Raw genomic sequence first — 22,961 nt, 5'->3', positions numbered from 1 at the left:
CAATCACTGCCACACGTGGGTTACCTCACACAATCACTGCTACACCAGGTTACCTCACACAATCACTGCTACACCAGGTTACCTCACACAATCACTGCTACACCTAGCCACAAGTGGGTTACCTTACACAATCCCTGCTACACCAGGTTACCTTACACAATCACTGCAACACCAGGTTACCTTACACAATCACTGCAACACCAGGTTACCTCACACAATCACTGCTACACCAGGTTACCTCACACAATCACTGCTACACCAGGTTACCTCACACAATCACTGCTACACCAGGTTACCTCACACAATCACTGCTACACCAGGTTACCTCACACAATCACTGCTACACCAGGTTACCTCACACAATCACTGCTACACCAGGTTACCTCACACAATCACTGCTACACCAGGTTACCTCACACAATCACTGCTACACCAGGTTACCTCACACAATCACTGCTACACCAGGTTACCTCACACAATCACTGCTACACCAGGTTACCTTACACAATCACTGCTACACCAGGTTACCTCACACAATCACTGCTACACCAGGTTACCTCACACAATCACTGCTACACCAGGTTACCTCACACAATCACTGCCACACGTGGGTTACCTCACACAATCACTGCTACACCAGGTTACCTCACACAATCACTGCTACACCAGGTTACCTCACACAATCACTGCTACACCTAGCCACACGTGGGTTACCTTACACAATCCCTGCTACACCAGGTTACCTTACACAATCACTGCAACACCAGGTTACCTTACACAATCACTGCAACACCAGGTTACCTCACACAATCACTGCTACACCAGGTTACCTCACACAATCACTGCTACACCAGGTTACCTCACACAATCACTGCTACACCAGGTTACCTAACACAATCACTGCTACACCAGGTTACCTCACACAATCACTGCTACACCAGGTTACCTCACACAATCACTGCTACACCAGGTTACCTCACACAATCACTGCCACACGTGGGTTACCTCACACAATCACTGCTACACCAGGTTACCTTACACAATCACTGCAACACCAGGTTACCTCACACAATCACTGCTACACCAGGTTACCTCACACAATCACTGCTACACCAGGTTACCTCACACAATCACTGCTACACCAGGTTACCTCACACAATCACTGCTACACCAGGTTACCTCACACAATCACTGCCACACGTGGGTTACCTCACACAATCACTGCTACACCAGGTTACCTTACACAATCACTGCAACACCAGGTTACCTCACACAATCACTGCTACACCAGGTTACCTCACACAATCACTGCTACACCAGGTTACCTCACACAATCACTGCTACACCAGGTTACCTCACACAATCACTGCTACACCTAGCCACACGTGGGTTACCTTACACAATCACTGCTACACCAGGTTACCTCACACAATCACTGCTACACCAGGTTACCTCACACAATCACTGCTACACCAGGTTACCTCACACAATCACTGCTACACCAGGTTACCTCACACAATCACTGCTACACCAGGTTACCTCACACAATCACTGCTACACCAGGTTACCTCACACAATCACTGCTACACCAGGTTACCTCACACAATCACTGCTACACCAGGTTACCTCACACAATCACTGCTACACCAGGTTACCTCACACAATCACTGCTACACCAGGTTACCTCACACAATCACTGCTACACCAGGTTACCTAACACAATCCCTGCTACACCTAGCCACAAGTGGGTTACCTTACACAATCACTGCCACACGTGGGTTACATTACACAATCACTGCTACACCTAGCCACACGTGGGTTACCTTACACAATCACTGCTACACACGTCCCCAATGATTACTACACATGGCTAAAGTCATAAGATAACCAGCAATTATTGCATACATGTGTCTACCTCCCCTTAAAAAACAATCTATACTAGGTGGGTATGACGTAGATCACACAGACGTAAGGCACATCGGATATTGCAATTAAATGATGATGACATGTTTTACCACTAGCTCTACGACAAAGTCCAGAAAGATACTAACCTGAATGCAGTTTGCCCAACGGACACTTGCCCGCAGGCCGTTTGCCCAAGGGACACTTGCCCGAATGAGAAAAATGTCCGAATGTGACAAATGCACGAATGTGACAAATGCCCGAATGTGACAAATGCACGAAAGTTAGAGACACGAGTACAAGTGGGGTAATGGTTAGGGTAGAGACACATATCTTGCTTCTGTTCGACAGCAGCAACATACGAGGACAGCAGCAACATACGAGGACAGCATCAACATACGAGGACAGCAGCAACATACGAGGACAGCAGCAACATACGAGGACAGCAGCAACATACGAGGACAGCAGCAACATACGAGGACAGCAGCAACATACGAGGACAGCAGCAACATACGAGGACAGCAGCAACCTACGAGGACAGCAGCAACATACGAGGACAGCAGCAACATACGAGGACAGCAGCAACATACGAGGACAGCAGCAACATACGAGGACAGCAGCAACATACGAGGACAGCATCAACACACGAGGACAGCAGCAACATACGAGGACAGCATCAACATACGAGGACAGCATCAACATACGAGGACAGCAGTAACATACGAGGACAGCAGAAACACAGAAGGGTATTTTAGATGGGTCTGTCTACTGAGGGTGACTTAGTCAGGAAAGTGGAGCGGGCATGTCGGTACCTCCACAAAGTTAGTTCTGATGCTTGCCTTAAATCACACAGAGACGACACAAGCGATGCTCTAAGGTGGCACATCAAACCCACTTGTTGACGCAACGTGTAACATCCCCTCTACACACCCACACACAAACACACACACACGGCCAGCACACACACACACACATACAAACACACACACACGGACAGCAAGAACACTAACACAAACACACTATTTAAAAGTCCCACAAAGCCAAACAATGCTTGTGATTGCTACCCTGAAATCAATGTCCCGACCCCCCATTACCTGTCACCCCACCCCTACAGGCGTTAGGTGCTTTTGTCCCCCACACGACCGGTCAACACCAGCTAGTAGTAAGACAAATGTTTCGACTTTAGTCTCCACCAAACAGAAACACGCGCCAACCACGTGCACCCCCCCCCTTTCCCAAATGGCGGTGGGAGGTTAAGTCACGTGATGATCCCTTGTTTTACCTCAAACTAAACCTTGTTTACCCCCCCCCCTTCCAATCTAAACCTTGTTCCCCCCCCCCACCTAAACTTTGTTTGTTTCCCCCCACCGTAACTCACTAGGAATGTTACTTACCTAGTTTAGCCGTTTACCTCAATCTCTAGAAAACATAACACGGCTTAAAATATGAAAGTTTAGTTATGTATAGTTAGTAATTACAAACCTACGACCTTTATCAAAGCATACTGCTACATATAGAGGCCGACCTAGTGAAATTATCAATTTAATATTAGATGAGCTGTGTGTGTGGGGGATGAGGGGGGGGGGGTGAGTTTGATGGAGAAAATACCACGTCAACAAGATGGTGAGAGATTTGTTTTTCATTAGATCCCAATTTGGGTTGAAACTTTTGTTCAGGCGACGAAAAGAGATGAAAATCCTTATCTAGTTAGACTTTTGAAGTTGGTGGGGGAACCGGATACAGTTGGAATCTGAGAGTCGTTTCAGGCGAGGCTATCTGGTGGGGGACACCTGAGGAGGGAACAAGGGCTGGACGGCCCTCAGGACAAATCTTTCTCTTAAAGTACTGACAGGTAGGGGATCAGGTTTAACAAAACTTGGCGAATTTTAGCGGAAAATTTAGCGTTAAAGTACTGACAGGTAGGGGATCAGGTTTAACAAATCTTGGCGAATTTTAGCGGAAAATTTAGCGTTAAAGTACTGACAGATAGGGGATCAGGTTTAACAAATCTTGGCGAATTTTAGCGGAAAATTTAGCGTTAAAGTACTGACAGGTAGGGGATCAGGTTTAACAAATCTTGGCGAATTTTAGCGGAAAATTTAGCGTTAAAGTACTGACAGGTAGGGGATCAGGTTTAACAAATCTTGGCGAATTTTAGCGGAAAATTTAGCGTTAAAGTACTGACAGGTAGGGGATCAGGTTTAACAAATCTTGGCGAATTTTAGCGGAAAATTTAGCGTTAAAGTACTGACAGGTAGGAGATCTTGTCGAATTTGGTCTATCACGTGGTCTGTCAAATGGACAGTGTGCCACACAGATACTCTGTCACACACTGACAATTGGCATGTCATTTGTTCAGTGGGCCAACGGTCGGTTGAGTAAATCTATTGAGTAAATGATTTGGATGGACAAACTGTCCGGCTGGACAAATTGTTCACATGTGTTGACCCTCCCCACCCTCCTCCCCCCCCCCCCCCCCATCTCTCCCTGACGTTATTCTGCAAGACTTATTGAAATACTGTTTGAGTATTTCCTATTTGCCATGAAAATCTTCACGGCGCCCAGCAGCTTGAGATGATAAACGTGATATGTTTCAAATTAAACAAGAAATGCATCTATCAATAATGCAGGTAGAATTGAAGGTATCATCGACAGAAAGATCCTCAAATTACCTCGTGTCAGCCTCGCAACATACAGGTATCAATGACAGCTCAATCAGACAGTATCGTATTCCCATATAATAGTGGAGCTAAATGTTGAGCTCAATCAGACAGTATCATCTTTCACCTGGCAGTGGAGCTAAATGTTGAGCTCAGTCAGACAGTATCATCTTCCCATATGGCAGTGGAGCTAAATGTTGAGCTCAGTTAGACAGTATCATCTTCCCACAAGGCAGTGGAGCTAAATGTTGAGCTCAGTCAGACAGTATCGTCTTCCCACAAGGCAGTGGAGCTAAATGTTGAGCTCAGTTAGACAGTATCATCTTCCCATATGGCAGTGGAGCTAAATGTTGAGCTCAGTTAGACAGTATCATCTTCCCACAAGGCAGTGGAGCTAAATGTTGAGCTCAGTCAGACAGTATCATCTTCCCATATGGCAGTGGAGCTAAATGTTGAGCTCAGTTAGACAGTATCATCTTCCCACAAGGCAGTGGAGCTAAATGTTGAGCTCAGTCAGACAGTATCGTCTTCCCACAAGGCAGTGGAGCTAAATGTTGAGCTCAGTCAGACAGTATCGTCTTCCCACAAGGCAGTGGAGCTAAATGTTGAGCTCAGTCAGACAGTATCGTCTTCCCACAAGGCAGTGGAGCTAAATGTTGAGCTCAGTCAGACAGTATCGTCTTCCCACAAGGCAGTGGAGCTAAATGTTGAGCTCAGTCAGACAGTATCGTCTTCCCACAAGGCAGTGGAGCTAAATGTTGAGCTCAGTCAGACAGTATCATCTTCCCACAAGGCAGTGGAGCTAAATGTTGAGCTCAGTTAGACAGTATCATCTTCCCACAAGGCAGTGGAGCTAAATGTTGAGCTCAGTCAGACAGTATCATCTTCCCATATGGCAGTGGAGCTAAATGTTGATCTCAGTTAGACAGTATCATCTTCCCACAAGGCAGTGGAGCTAAATGTTGAGCTCAGTCAGACAGTATCGTCTTCCCACAAGGCAGTGGAGCTAAATGTTGAGCTCAGTCAGACAGTATCGTCTTCCCACAAGGCAGTGGAGCTAAATGTTGAGCTCAGTTAGACAGTATCATCTTCCCACAAGGCAGTGGAGCTAAATGTTGAGCTCAGTCAGACAGTATCGTCTTCCCACAAGGCAGTGGAGCTAAATGTTGAGCTCAGTCAGACAGTATCGTCTTCCCATATGGCAGTGGAGCTAAATGTTGAGCTCAGACAGACAGTATCGTCTTCCCATATGGCAGTACAGCTAAATGTTGAGCTCAGACAGTATCATCTTCCAATATGGCAGTGGAGCTAAATGTTGAGCTCAATCAGACAGTATCATCTTCCAATATGGCAGTGGAGCTAATAGCGAATATATTGTACTTACCGAGGCGTAGCTAGAGTAGGGCTGGTGGGGCAGCCACCCAAGGCGCCGACCCTAAGGGGGCGCCAAAAGGGGTCGAAAAATTAATTTAAAAGCTCGTTTTAAAATGATGTAATGAATCATACACAAAGTTATGAAAATAAAAGACTACAAGGCTTTACACAATGATTTCGATACCAATTTTGTGGCACCGAAATAGAAAATGTTACGGAATAGTAACTGGTAAGAAGGGCATCAAACCTTTCCAACAGGGGTAGGGGCGCTTTGTGGAAGACAGGAATAACAATAGAAATGGGAGGGAGGGGCGCAAAAATGATAGTTCGCCCCGGGTGCCTGAATAGGTAGCTACGCCTCTGTGTACCTAGCCTTCTACATGGCTAGTACAACCGACCACAATAACTAAATATGTACACATATTCAAATACGACTGATGTAATTAAATCATAAATTATGTAGGGTCTATAACCTATCGTAAATATCAGATGCACTTTTTTTATAAAGGTTAAACCGAATTCATTATAATTTGATTCTCTTTTAACTTCGGCTCTTCGGGCTGACAAAAACCGGCGTCCAAATTGGCTCCGTTTAGAAAGGGTATTCGATTCTAGGAACCCTGACACTCAAGCCGGCCGCCCATCATATGAATCTAGTTTAATATTAAATTTTTAATGGAAACGCGGATTGTTTTACAGGCACTGCAAGAGGATCTGCAGCTCTGTCTGCTGTGTGCAGGCGGACGTCCAGGGGTAGAGTCGCTTTCCTCGGCCGGGCGGAATGAGACGAGGGAGAATTCATTAGAAAATTTCATGATAGGGAGAGATAGTAAGGATGCTATCATTATCACGGGGGAGAATAATAGCATTCTTCTTATATCAGAAGGTGATATTTGACTAAGGGGAGAAATTGAATTACATTTTTATACGATCAGCTTGGTAATAGAATATTTTTTTATCCCAACTTTGTTTTCTATTGACGAGCATTACAAACAAGCGAATGAGGATTGCAATCATCCAATGTTTCTGATTAGAGGAATTATGCTAGGAAAGGAATTTTTTTTTTAATGATTGGAACTATGCTCAGCACGATTTTAATTAACATTTTTGTTGATTTATGAATTTGGGTTTACATAACAATCGTTCTTTAATGTTAAGATGTAACGAAATGTTGATGATTTGATGGAGAAAAGCATGCAAGGGTTCTTTGAATATTGCAGGAGTTTTTTTTAAATACTTTTAGCAATAGCCACAGTTAATGTTGAAGCTCTCTCACGCCAACGTGACATCACTCCCACCAACGTGACACAACTCCCAACAACGTGACATCACTCCCACCAACGTGACATCGTTTCAACCAACGTGATATTACTATCCCACCAACGTGACATCACTCTCCCAACAACGTGACATCACAGTCCCACTAACGTGACATCACTCCCACCAACATGACATCACTCTCCCAACAACGTGACATCACTCCCACCAACGTGACACAACTCCCAACAACGTGACATCACTCCCACCAACGTGACATCGTTTCAACCAACGTGATATTACTATCCCACCAACGTGACATCACTCTCCCAACAACGTGACATCACAGTCCCACTAACGTGACATCACTCCCACCAACATGACATCACTCTCCCAACAACGTGACATCCCACCAACGTGACATCACTCTATCATTAACGTGACGTCACTCTCCCAACAACGTGACATCACTCCCAACAACGTGACATCACTCTCCCAACAACGTGACATCACTCCCAACAACGTGACATCACTCTCTCCCACCCACCAATGAAACAAATGTGTACATAGACAATGCCACAAAACGCTGCTAATATCCAGCTGGTCACTGTCACTAAAACAAACTTGACCGCCTCAACTTTTTCACATATTGCTCATTTGGCTGACATGTATTTATACCAAGCATTCATCGTACGAGTCACTCAGCATACCAATCACATAACATACCAATCACCCGACCTACCAATCATACACCATCCATCTCAGCAACTAAAAACTGTCACAACATACCAATCATACACCATCCATCTCAGCAACTAAAAACTGTCACATAACACACCAATCATACACCATCCATCTCAGCAACTAAAAACTGTCACAACACACCAATCATACACCATCCATCTCAGCAACTAAAAACTGTCACAACACACCAATCATACACCATCCATCTCAGCAACTAAAAACTGTCACATAACATACCAATCATACACCATCAATCTCAGCAACTAAAAACTGTCACAACACACCAATCATACACCATCCATCTCAGCAACTAAAAACTGTCACATAACACACCAATCATACACCATCCATCTGAGCAACTAAAAACTGTCACATAACACACCAATCATACACCATCCATCTCAGCAACTAAAAACTGCAACTATTTATGGCCAGGACAAGCCCCGTCCTCTCTTTGTTTGAGAAAATGGCCTCCATTCTCTCAGCTATCGCATTACCATTGAGAAAACAAAAAGGGTGAGGGGTGGGAGGGAGGGGGTGTCTGCATTTCGTACTTCCATTTCACCAGGTCGTGCCTCGTGTTTGCAAACTTCTCGGCTTACCTGTGCTTCCAAGGTAAACAGGTCTGGTCTAATGAGTTCTTTCTCTCTCAGAGGGAAGCAAACATGCAGACACTAATGAATTCACTGCTGTATTTAGATGTATGCCTTCGGGGATCCGGTTACGTAACTCAATATTTTGGGTTTTCTGGGTCAAGATGGCGCTCACAGGCACAGACAGGACCATTTCCATTTCCTGGAAGTTTTTTGGGTTTTTTTTTGTTTTAGGAATGCGGTTTTAGGAATAAATTTACAGGAAACGTGGTTTTTGACTATGGTTTTAGGAACAAACCTTCAAGATACACACGGTTTTTTGACTGTGGTTTTAGGAATAAACCTACAAGATATATACGATTTTTAACTGCATCATATTTTAACTGTGTTAAGGATTTGTGACGACTTTGATATACAACCATTGGCTTTAATTGTCTTTCTCTGATGAAAAGACGTAACATAGTAAGGAAAGAAGGCAGAAGACATTTTTTTAAACAAAATATTTCTCAATGACTGCGAATGAAAACAACAGTGTGAAGGGGGTGGGGCTGTACACCAACGAGCGGTATATGACGTAGTATCAGGTAGGTCTATTTGCTGGCTGCAGGTGTTTGAGGGTGGGGCTGTACACCAACGGGCGGTAGATGACGTAGTATCAGGTAGGTCTATTTGCTGGGTGCAGATGTCTTATGCTTGGTGGGATATACGAGTTTTCCTCGATAGGGGGATAGGGGTAGGCAGGACTGGATCCGAGAATGGGTGGGGGTGGGGGGGGGGTGGGAGAACTGGATCCGAGAGTGAGGAATGTTGAAAACGTGTGGAGAACATTGAATCAGGGCACCACAAGCATCTAGAAAACATCGAGGGCACCACTAGCATCTAGCAAACATCTAGGGCACCACTAGCATCTAGGAAACATTGAGGGCACCACTAGCATCTAGCAAACATTGAGGGCACCACTAGCATCTAGCAAACATCAAGGGCACCACTAGCATCTAGCAAACATCGAGGGCACCACTAGCATCTAGCAAACATTGAGGGCACCACTAGCATCTAGCAAACATTGAGGGCACCACTAGCATCTAGCAAACATCGAGGGCACCACTAGCATCTAGCAAACATCACGGGCATAACTAGCACGTAAACAAACACCTCTAGTCATGGAATTCAACCCCAACACACCTACTCCAATTAATGAGTTCATCATATCGCGGTATCGAGTATCATATTTACTCGTTGGTTATGGTTACAGCACACTCAGCAAGTCATGCCCATTAACTCCAGCGTATTCCCTGCACCAGCAAACGTCTGGAGTTACCCCGGCTCCAAACCGTCCAGGGCTCTCCCTATTTACATTAGCTCCAGTTCTAAGCCTGCCAGTGAAGAAAGAACCTCTGTTCTGGTATAGGCTAGAAACACGACACCCCAGAGGAAAGCTATTATTTTACGCCATAAACAAAATCCTTTGTGCAAGCGGTTCCTATTTCATAATCTCTAGCGCAAATTTGGTCTGGTATTAACCTTGCTAATGTCCCCATATGTTGCAGTAATGTTGCGTCAATGTCCCTATATGTTGCAGTAATATTGCTCCAATGGCCCCCATATGTTGCAGTAATGTTGCACTATATGTCCCCATATGTTGCAATAATGTTGCGTCAATGTCCCTGTATCTTGCAGTAATGTTGCGCTAATGTCCCCATATGTTGCAGTTATATTGCGTCAATATCCCTGTATCTTGCAGTAATGTTGCGCTAATGTCCCCATATGTTGCAGTTATATTGCGTCAATATCCCTGTATCTTGCAGTAATGTTGCGCTAATGTCCCCATATGTTGCAGTTATATTGCGTCAATGTCCCTGTATGTTACAGTAATGTTGCGCTGATGTCCCCATGTGTTGCAGTAATGTTCGAATAGTGCCTTGTAGAAAGGGTGGACAAGGGAGGGAGGGAGGGAGAGGGGGAGGTAAGGAGGGAGGAAATGTGAGAGCGAGGGCGAGTACTAGAAAATTGTCAGATCAGTTGATTTAGCAGCCCAGATCTCAAGGGATGACTTAACCACCAACCAACTGATCCAACTTTTGCCACTGACGTCAAATCTATTCTCATTTTCTAAATGAAATCTCTCTAATGAGTTCTCACGTGTAATCATACACTTCACTGTTTTTTGTTAGACATCTACAGTACAGAAAAGTCAACCAACAAACAGTTTGAATCAACACTTAACATGGGTGTTGATCTACAGTTGATATTGTGTCTCAATGGTTGCCATAGTGTTGATATTGTGTTGTTAATTAGTTGCCATGGTGTTGATATTGTGTTGTTAATTAGTTGCCATAGTGTTGATATTGTGTTGTTAATTAGTTGCCATGGTGTTGATATTGTGTTGTTAATTAGTTGCCATGGTGTTGATATTGTGTTGTTAATTAGTTGCCATGGTGTTGATATTGTGTTGTTAATTAGTTGCCATGGTGTTGATATTGTGTTGTTAATTAGTTGCCATGGTGTTGATATTGTGTTGTTAATTAGTTGCCATGGTGTTGATATTGTGTTGTTAATTAGTTGTCATGGTGTTGATATTGTGTTGTTAATTAGTTGCCATGGTGTTGATATTGTGTTGTTAATTAGTTGCCATGGTGTTGATATTGTGTTGTTAATTAGTTGCCATGGTGTTGATATTTTGTTGTTAATTAGTTGCCATGGTGTTGATATTGTGTTGTTAATTAGTTGCCATGGTGTTGATATTGTGTTGTTAATTAGTTGTCATGGTGTTGATATTGTGTTGTTAATTAGTTGCCATGGTGTTGATATTGTGTTGTTAATTAGTTGCCATGGTGTTGATATTTTGTTGTTAATTAGTTGCCATGGTGTTGATATTGTGTTGTTAATTAGTTGCCATGGTGTTGATATTGTGTTGTTAATTAGTTGCCATGGTGTTGATATTGTGTTGTTAATTAGTTGTCATGGTGTTGATATTGTGTCTCAATAGTTACCATAATGTTTATATTGTGCTGCATTTAAAAATGTATATTTTAAGAAGCTGATGGTGACAGCATTTTGAATCATATTTTATATGTATGTATATATATATATATATATATATATATATATATATATATATATATATATATATATATATATATATTCTTTCTAATTGCCAATCAACATGATTCAATTTGATTGTGAGAATAATTAGCCAATTATTACATTGACAACTAATGAAGTTTATGAGCTTAGGAAATTGGGCAGCGGTGTAAAAGAAAGATCAAGCAGAAAAACATGCAAAGAAAAAAATATTCCTAGAAAAAGTTGGTCGTCACTGACCTAACATCTGTGCTGAGGCCCTTCATTTAATTCTCTTTTTAAAATGATTGCTGATGCGTGTATCTAATTTTGGTTAGGTAAGCAAGGGTCAGCTGTTATAAAGAGTTTACAAAACAGAAGAAAAATGACATTTCCAAACGTGGGTCATGTGGGTCATGGGTGTCATGTGGGTCATGAGGGTCATGAGGGTCATGTGGGTTTGTGGGTCATAAGGGTCATGTGGGTCATGTGGGTTACTCACCTTGATGTCATCCTGGGGCTCTGTTTTGATGGCGACACTGCTCCTGCAGGCAGGCGATGGCAGGCTGCCCCTGCATGCAGGCGACTTTACACGTGGAGAGGTCGACTTGGCAGGTACAGATAAAAAATTTGGAGGCGAACTTGCCGGTACAGCAGACACGTGCTGCGGGTTGGTCAGCTTGACCTTGTCACGTGGCGTCCCGTTAGAGGTCGAGCTCTCCACTGTCGGAGATACAGAGCTCGGGATATCACAAGAACCCTGGTGTCCAGGGCTGGGGTCAAGGCTGCAGGGAGCTCTGGTGCCGACACTGGAAGATTCCAGAACCAAGCGGGACGTCTTGACAGGTACCGGGGACAAGTCCTCGGCTGCTTCCTCGTGACGACACACGTCCGCGGATTCAGAGTTCTGCGACATGTTAGAACTGGGGTCTAGAAGCTCGGAACACTTTCCTTGGTTAGAAAAGGAGGCAGTGTGGGGACGCTCCTCCATTTGATTGCATTCAAGTTCCTAGCAGTCTGGTTAGCCAAGGGAAGGAATTCATTACTCACGAGAGGTAACCTTATGAAAATAGGCTGACGTTAATCACAACTGTAAGACAGATGTTTATTTTTTTGTAAACAACCGTAGCTAACACAATACAAAATGTTAATCTAGATTTTTTTTTTTAGTTTTGTTTGAGACCTCAGACCAAATACACTATAGCATCCATTTTGTATCCAGTCTGAGATTATCCAATCTGAAATTTAATATATCCAATCTGAGACTATTATATCCAGTCTGAAACTACTGTATCCATCCTGAGACATGTATCCATAGTAGCCTGTGGAGAAACAGCAGTTATCCATGAAATGTTTGCACACAACCAGTCAACACATACACATATAGGTGATATACGTATATACAGAGTTATTATACATACACAGGCAAGTGAATTATGTACACACAGTGATTACACATACACATACAGGTCATATACGTATACACAGAGTTATTATACATACACAGACAAGTGAATTACGTACACACAGCAGTGGCGGAACTAGAAAAAAGGGGCCACCCCGCAAAAAAAAATTTTAGGCCCCCCCATATATATATATATATATATATATATATATATATATATATATATATATATATATATATATATATATATATATATATATATATATATATATATATATTAACAATCACAAAATACGAACATAGGATACTCATTGCTGGCCTGTTCGGGATTTGAAAAACATCAATTTAAAAACAGAATTCAACATTATGTCATGTGTTTAAGTCAGGGGTCGGCAACCTTTTGAGCCGGAAGAGTCAAAAGTTACAATTTTCAAAAGTTCCCAGTTTTTAAAGAGCCACAAACATTTTTCACATTTCAGTATTTTGGTACTTGATTAGGATTAGATATATAAATTTGACTTTGAAATAAATAGCTTTAAATATGAAAGAATGGTTATACTTAAAAACATACTAATATTTCACACAAAACATATTAAAGTATTAAAATTAGTAAACAAATAATATATCTATACAACTATCCCAATCCACTTTAGAAGCTACTGACTTTTTTTCTTTCTAATTGGACACTACTGGCCAAGGGGGTGTCTCCCATAGCCAGGCAGGCCTCAACACGACCAACTCCCACTTACTGGCTTGGGTATCGGTCGCTTCTGTCTTCGGTTCTCACCAGGCTTATCTTCCACCCCACTGAATGCAGGGTAAACGCGTACCCCACCGTCCATAACCCCACTCAACCGTAGGAAGCCAATAACTAAAAAAAAACACGTTAGTCAGGTCAAATTAATGCATATTACTGCTAAATGCATTCTGTATAAAATAAGATTCCCCATTAAACGATATTCGAAAAAGTCGGCACTTGAGTAGTGGCAAGAATGGATCCGTCGCCACTGTGCTGGTCACATCACGGCTTTGGGGCTGGGCATGGTGCCCAATAGGCTGTCAGCTGTCCGTATACTTTCTACCTCACCTACTCTCATTGTTCTCTGCTGAGTGTTTTTATTCTATTTAAGGTTGTTTTTCTTTGTAATATTTTTAATGAGTTTTGAAAATAAAATAACTATTAATATTTGTTCATGGAACTGGAGAGCCGCATCTTGACATCAAAGGAGCCGCATGCGGCTCGCGAGCCGCAGGTTGCCGACCCCTGGTTTAAGTGCATTAGTTTGTTTAGTGACAATTAGTATGGACTAACTTTTGATAGTCGATCAAAAAATATAAAACATGAAAGCTTTGTATAAGTAATGGTTTCTCGTGTTATGTTTATTTTATGTTTTTTTTGTATTTATATTATTAATTTTTTAAGTGTTATTGATTTAAAACATTTACTTTTTATAAAATGTTGTTATTTAAAATTACTTATAAAAAATAATAATTAAGAGAAGTAATTGCTTTTTAATTTGTTTAGTACGAATCTATTAAAAATAGCTTATGATCCCCCTTATTTGACTATTTTAAGAATAAGGGAAATAAGTCATGGAAGTGGTTTGAACATTTGCTTATCTTTGATAAGTTTAATTGTAGGAGAAAGACTCGGCTTTCACAGTGGTTTAAAAACAAAGGAAAAAAGAAGATACAAGAGCGTGGGGTGGTGTCTACAGAATAAAGATAATCCAACCGCAGCTACGGTAATTTTTTTTTACAAAACAACCATCAAGTCAAAAATGAAAGAAAATTTACTTTTTTTAACCATAAAAAATTTATTATGGTCGGCTCTGGGCCCCTAAATGGCGCGGGCCCCCCCGCATTGCGGGGTCTGGCGGCACTGTAGTTCCGCCCCTGACACACAGTGATTACACATACACGTCATATACGTATATGCAGAGTTATACATACACAGGCAAGTGATATAAGTACACACACAGTGATTACACATACACATTCAGGTCATATACGTATATGCAGAGTTATTATACATACACAGGCAAGTGATATAAGTACACACACAGTGATTACACATACACATACAAGTGATAAACGTATACACACACGGCGATTGCATATACACAAGCAAGTGATATTCTTATAAATACATTGAATAAATATACATAAGCTATATTCTTATCCATAAATAAAATACATACAAAAATAACTCACTCTAATTCTAGTGATCAATGAATTAAGTTAGTTGCACATTTTAAAACTATTTAAATGAGTAGGCCTATAAACACAAATAAAATAAAAATACAATGTTAGACTAATAATAAATGACCATTAATATCCTACGAGCAAGAAGCGCCGTCAAGTGAGACGGGTGTTTGTCAATGAGAAAATAGTTGCGACTGAAATAAGCGGACCTACAAGAGACAAGGGAAGCTACACACAGATTTCAAAGCTTCAGATTTAGAGCATCGATCCCTTCCACAGCCAGTATCGAATACACGTCTCTTTTTAATACAGGATATTAGTTTGACATTATGAAATGAACGTTACCTACTAAAAAAAATATTAAAAGTTGAATAATTAGAAAATAATCAACAACTCTGTCTGGTGCTGTCGTAAGCCAAAACCAATGACAGACTGTCGTAACACTACACCGTCTGCCAGACGCGAGGCTGACAACCGATACCACGATCTAAACGAATCTGTCCACCACTCACTGTAAAACCATTACATTAAAAAGAACATTGAAGACGTGAAAAAAAAAAGGTTTTGCTCACAGTCTGAGTATGAGTTTTTAAAAATAGGTATCATATGAAGGGTATGTTGAAATCAAAGTATCTTTGATAGGTTATAAAAACTTTTAATTAAAACCATCAAGAGTGTTTATAAATAATTCCTAAATACAAATGACTATGACATTTGATATAATTCCTAACTATAAATCACTATGACATTTGATATTTTAAAATGCATTGAAGATAAATACCGGTTTAAAGTTTAAATATTTATTTTTTAAGTTTCCACGTCAAAACATACTTACACGACACAAGGGTCTGTTTTTAGAACTGGTTGTAATTCCCATTGCACAATCAAATACTCAGTGGTGCAGTTTGATTGGTTTTGTTTTTAGTTGCGTTATCTTATCCCGCAAGTCAGTGGTTAGTCGATCACCAGCGATGTTAGCCAACCTGTAGGGTTGCTAGGGTTGTAGTCGATCAACTTGTGATGTTAGCCAACCACTGAGGGTTGTAGTCGATCAACCAGCGATTTATCACGTGTGTTTTGTTGTTTTGCCCGCCAGTCAGCGCAGACCAGCGCGCGCGAGTGGAGTCAGCTGGCGAGTGGAGTCAGCCGGGGAGTGGAGTCTAGAACAGCACCTCGCCGTCTACAGGCGCGCAGGCGCACGGTGTAATGCTAGACGGGTTCAAGACGGGGCGGCGGGGGGAGGGGGGGGGGCCTGATATCGTACCTAGAGTGAAGCGTCGTGGCGCGGCCCTGCTCCCCGTGGAGTGTAACCTGACCCCCCGCAACCTGAGATTTCTATTGATACTAGTGGAAGTTGCCTGCTGCTTAAGGCCTAGTTCGTGTTCGCCGAATAGTTAAAGACCACGTTCGTGTTCGCCGAATAGTTAGAGACCAAGTTCGCCGAATGGTTAAAGTAAGACCAAATTCGTGTTCGCCGAATAGTTGAAGACCAAGTTCGCCGAATAGTTAAAGTAAGACCAAATTCGTGTTCGCCGATATATTCTTGGATTAGCGGAATAATTAGGCCTACTCTGCCCGTAACTTATTTTAAATTGTGTCCTGAAAACTCACACTGTTGGTGTGGCATGAATAATTGATTTCCAAATCTGACGACGCTTGCCTTTCGAGTGTTAGTTCCCATTGTGTCTACATATATCGGCGAGGTGATTTCTCAATACTTCTCCATTTAAAAACAATCAAAACTTAATGATTGCAATGCTCCATTTAAAAACAATCAAAACTTAATGATTGCAATGCTGCATTAAAAACAATCAAAACTTAATGATTGCAATGCTCCATTTAAAAACAATCAAAACTTAATGATTCCAATGCTCCATTAAAAACAATCAAAACTTAATGATTGCAATGCTGCATTAAAAACAATCAAAACTTAATGATTGCAATGTTCCATTAAAAACAATCAAAACTTAATGATTCCAATGCTCCATTAAAAACAATCAAAACTTAATGATTGCAATGCTGCATTAAAAACAATCAAAACTTAATGATTGCAATGTTCCATTAAAACCAATCAAAACTTAATGATTCCAATGCTCCATTAAAAACAATCAAAACTTAATGATTGCAATGCTCCATTAAAAACATTCAAAACTTAATGATTGCAATGCTCCATTAAAAACATTCAAAACTTAATGATTGCAATGCTCCATTAAAAACAATCAAAACTTAATGATTGCAATGCTCCATTAAAAACAATCAAAACTTAATGATTGCAATGCTCCATTAAAAACAATCAAAACTTAATGATTGCAATGCTCCATTAAAAACAATCAAAACTTAATGATTGCAATGCTCCATTTAAAAACAATCAAAACTTAATTATTCCAATGCTCCATTAAAAACAATCAAAACTTAATGATTGCAATGCTGCATTAAAAACAATCAAAACTTAATGATTGCAATGTTCCATTAAAAACAATCAAAACTTAATGATTGCAATGCTGCATTAAAAACAATCAAAACTTAATGATTGCAATGTTCCATTAAAAACAATCAAAACTTAATGATTCCAATGCTCCATTAAAAACAATCAAAACTTAATGATTGCAATGCTCCATTAAAAACATTCAAAACTTAATTATTGCAATGCTCCATTAAAAACATTCAAAACTTAATGATTGCAATGCTCCATTAAAAACAATCAAAACTTAATGATTGCAATGCTCCATTAAAAACAATCAAAACTTAATGATTGCAATGCTCCATTAAAAACAATCAAAACTTAATGATTGCAATGCTCCATTAAAAACAATCAAAACTTAATGATTGCAATGCTCCATTTAAAAACAATCAAAACTTAATGATTCCAATGCTCCATTAAAAACAATCAAAACTTAATGATTGCAATGCTGCATTAAAAACAATCAAAACTTAATGATTGCAATGTTCCATTAAAAACAATCAAAACTTAATAATTCCAATGCTCCATTAAAAACAATCAAAACTTAATGATTGCAATGCTCCATTAAAAACAATCAAAACTTAATGATTGCAATGCTCCATTTAAAAACAATCAAAACTTAATGATTCCAATGCTCCATTAAAAACAATCTTCTTCTTCTTCTTCTTCGTTCTTAATTATTAGTGTTGAAGGGAATCGAGATTTATCTGCCAGTGGGTTTGAACTCGAGACTTTTGTTCGAATTTATCAACCATGAGCTTTTTGCCGACTCGACCACGCCTCCAACACAATTAAGCGTTACGTGTCAACTGGTTATGCGCCATTGAGGCCATTGACTCCGATTTCAGCCTGCTTTTCTTTTTGGATTTGCTTCCATAGCCTTTGTCCAACCAAGAACAAACTACAAGGCAGCAGTTGTTTAATTTTGGAGTTGTCTCTCCTAGAAGAGTGGCTGTCCCCAGCTAACGAGCCTCATCTGCCCGAGGGTTCGAACTCGAGACTTTTCGGTTTAGCAACCATGAGCTTTACCGACTCGACCACGCTGACCCCTTAAAAACAATCAAAACTTAATGATTGCAATGCTGCATTAAAAACAATCAAAACTTAATGATTGCAATGTTCCATTAAAAACAATCAAAACTTAATGATTCCAATGCTCCATTAAAAACAATCAAAACTTAATGATTGCAATGCTCCATTAAAAACAATCAAAACTTAATGATTGCAATGCTCCATTTAAAAACAATCAAAACTTAATGATTCCAATGCTCCATTAAAAACAATCAAAACTTAATGATTGCAATGCTGCATTAAAAACAATCAAAACTTAATGATTGCAATGTTCCATTAAAAACAATCAAAACTTAATAATTCCAATGCTCCATTAAAAACAATCAAAACTTAATGATTGCAATGCTCCATTAAAAACAATCAAAACTTAATGATTGCAATGCTCCATTTAAAAACAATCAAAACTTAATGATTCCAATGCTCCATTAAAAACAATCTTCTTCTTCTTCTTCTTCGTTCTTAATTATTAGTGTTGAAGGGAATCGAGATTTATCTGCCAGTGGGTTTGAACTCGAGACTTTTGTTCGAATTTATCAACCATGAGCTTTTTGCCGACTCGACCACGCCTCCAACACAATTAAGCGTTACGTGTCAACTGGTTATGCGCCATTGAGGCCATTGACTCCGATTTCAGCCTGCTTTTCTTTTTGGATTTGCTTCCATAGCCTTTGTCCAACCAAGAACAAACTACAAGGCAGCAGTTGTTTAATTTTGGAGTTGTCTCTCCTAGAAGAGTGGCTGTCCCCAGCTAACGAGCCTCATCTGCCCGAGGGTTCGAACTCGAGACTTTTCGGTTTAGCAACCATGAGCTTTACCGACTCGACCACGCTGACCCCTTAAAAACAATCAAAACTTAATGATTGCAATGCTGCATTAAAAACAATCAAAACTTAATGATTGCAATGTTCCATTAAAAACAATCAAAACTTAATGATTCCAATGCTCCATTAAAAACAATCAAAACTTAATGATTGCAATGCTCCATTAAAAACATTCAAAACTTAATGATTGCAATGCTCCATTAAAAACAATCAAAACTTAATGATTGCAATGCTCCATTAAAAACAATCAAAACTTAATGATTGCAATGCTCCATTAAAAACAATCAAAACTTAATGATTGCAATGCTCCATTAAAAACAATCAAAACTTAATGATTGCAATGCTCCATTTAAAAACAATCAAAACTTAATGATTCCAATGCTCCATTAAAAACAATCAAAACTTAATGATTGCAATGCTGCATTAAAAACAATCAAAACTTAATGATTGCAATGTTCCATTAAAAACAATCAAAACTTAATAATTCCAATGCTCCATTAAAAACAATCAAAACTTAATGATTGCAATGCTCCATTAAAAACAATCAAAACTTAATGATTGCAATGCTCCATTAAAAACAATCAAAACTTAATGATTGCAATGCTCCATTAAAAACAATCAAAACTTAATGATTGCAATGTTCCATTAAAAACAATCAAAACTTAATAATTCCAATGCTCCATTAAAAACAATCAAAACTTAATGATTGCAATGCTCCGTAAAAAACAATCAAAACTTAATGATTGCAATGCTCCATTAAAAACAATCAAAACTTAATTATTGCAATGCTCCATTAAAAACAATCAAAGCTTAATGATTACAATGTTGAGGATGGCTAGTGTTGAGGGTGAGAGCCGCGAATGTCGAAGCTGGCAATATAGGCCTATAGTTACAACAATCTCATTAAATTAATGAGTAAGCATATTTTAAAATAAAATTATGCTAAAATTACTTTCTTTAAAGTCGGGAGTTATTTGGCTTTATTTGGTGTCATACTTGGTGCCATTCTAGATATCATACTTGATTTCATACTTAGAGTCACACTTGGTGTCATACTTGGTGTCATGCTTGATTTCATACTTGGTGCCATACTTTATGTCATACTTTATGTCGTCCATGATGTCCTACTTGTTGCCATACTTTATGTCATGCTTTTTGTCATACTTAATGTCATACTTGGTGCCATACTTGGTGTCATACTTGTTGCCATACTTGGTGCCATACTTGGTGCCATACTTGGTGTCATACTTGGTGCCATACTTGGTGTCATGCTTGGTGTCATACTTGGTGCCATACTTTATGTCATACTTTATGTCGTCCATGATGTCCTACTTGTTGCCATACTTTATGTCATGCTTGGTGTCATACTTAATGTCATACTTGGTGCCATACTTGGTGTTATACTTTATGTCATATTTGGTGTTATACGTGATGTCATACTTGGTGCCATACTTGGTGCCATACTTGGTGCCATACTTTATGTCATACTTGGTGCCATACTTGCTGTAGACATTACAGTTTATCTGCGGCTAAAGAGATTCTAGCTACAGCCATAATGATCGAAGGTGAAACTCGGCCAAAGTCACCTACTCATACACCTACTCACACACCTACGTACACCTACTCACATACCTGCATACACCTACTCACACACCTACTCACACACCTACCCACACACCTACACACACCTACTCACACACCTACTCACACTCCTACTCACACACCTACATACACCTACTCACACACCTACTCACACACCTACTCACACACCTACTCACACGCCTACATACACCTACTCACACACCTACTCACACACCTACTCACACACCTACTCACGCACCTACATACACCTACTCACACACCTACCCACACACATACACCTACTCACACACCTACTCACGCACCTACATACACCTACTCACACACCTACCCACACACATACACCTACTCACACACCTACTCACACACCTACTCACACACCTACTCAAACACCTACATACACCTACTCACACACCTACTCACACACCTACATACACCTACTCACACACCTACTCACACACCTACTCACACACCTACTCAAACACCTACATACACCTACTCACACACCTACTCACACACCTACATACACCTACTCACACACCTACTCACACACCTACATACACCTACTCACACACCTACTCACACACCTACTCACACACCTACTCACACACCTACATACACCTACTCACACACCTACTCACACACCTACTCACACACCTACTCACACACCTACTCACACACCTACTCACACACCTACTCACACACCTACTCACACACCTACTCACACACCTACATACACCTACTCACACACCTACTCACACACCTACTCACACACCTACTCACACACCTACTCACACACCTACTCACACACCTACTCACACACCTACATACACCTACTCACACACCTACTCACACACCTACTCACACATCTACACACACCTACTCACACACCTACTCACACACCTACTCACACATCTACACACACCTACTCACACACCTACTCACACACCTACATACACCTACTCACACATCTACACACACCTACTCACACACCTACTCACACACCTACTCACACACCTACTCACACACCTACTCACACACCTACTCATACACCTACTCACACACCTACTCACACACCTACTCACACACCTACTCACACACCTACTCACACATCTACACACACCTACTCACACACCTACTCACACACCTACTCACACATCTACACACACCTACTCACACACCTACTCACACACCTACATACACCTACTCGCACACCTACTCACACACCTACTCACACACCTACTCACACACCTACTCACACACCTACTCACACACCTACTCACACATCTACACACACCTACTCACACACCTACATACACCTACTCACACACCTACTCACACACCTACTCATACACCTACTCACACACCTACATACACCTACTCACACACCTACATACACCTACTCACACACCTACTCACACACCTACTCATACACCTACTCATACACCTACTCACACACCTACATACACCTACTCACACACCTACTCACACACCTACTCACACACCTACATACACCTACTCACACACCTACGTACACCTACTCACACACCTACATACACCTACTCACACACCTACTCACACACCTACTCATACACCTACTCATACACCTACTCACACACCTACATACACCTACTCACACACCTACTCACACACCTACTCATACAGTCTGTGACAAGAATTATATATATAGATTTTATTTGGAGTCATCAATTTTAGGGAATATCTGTTTGATGCGTAATATGTCAATGGGTGTACTTGGGTTGAAGGCGGGAAGTTGAAACTTTTCTTCTGTGCACAAATCGTGGTGAA

At 40.7% G+C, this 22,961-nt stretch overlaps 1 protein-coding gene across 4 annotated transcripts in view; it reads right to left on the bottom strand.

Annotated features, from left to right (window-relative positions):
• The window catches only part of LOC131942010 (sine oculis-binding protein homolog A), a 65,612-nt gene extending 49,288 nt beyond the window's left edge, over positions 1 to 16,324 (bottom strand). For 3 of the 4 annotated variants that reach the window (XM_059301659.1, XM_059301661.1, XM_059301662.1), the window contains exons 1-2: positions 16,036 to 16,324; positions 12,093 to 12,912 (exon numbers count right to left, since the gene is read on the bottom strand). In XM_059301659.1, coding sequence (XP_059157642.1) covers positions 12,093 to 12,581 — 489 coding nt within the window. In that variant the 5' untranslated portion in view covers positions 12,582 to 12,912; positions 16,036 to 16,324. Of the gene's footprint in view, positions 1 to 12,092; positions 12,913 to 15,338; positions 15,377 to 16,035 lie in introns of those variants that run through there. The other variant, XM_059301660.1, reaches the window with a different exon arrangement.
• Between the last annotated feature and the right edge of the window lie 6,637 nt (positions 16,325 to 22,961).

Source organism: Physella acuta, unplaced genomic scaffold, assembly GCF_028476545.2.
Source record: "Physella acuta isolate Inbredline_101_S28 unplaced genomic scaffold, ASM2847654v3 ptg000381l, whole genome shotgun sequence".
Classification (NCBI taxonomy): domain Eukaryota; kingdom Metazoa; phylum Mollusca; class Gastropoda; family Physidae; genus Physella; species Physella acuta.
The sequence above is the reverse complement of the archived record's forward strand: the minus strand, read 5'-3'. Positions and strand labels throughout refer to the sequence as shown.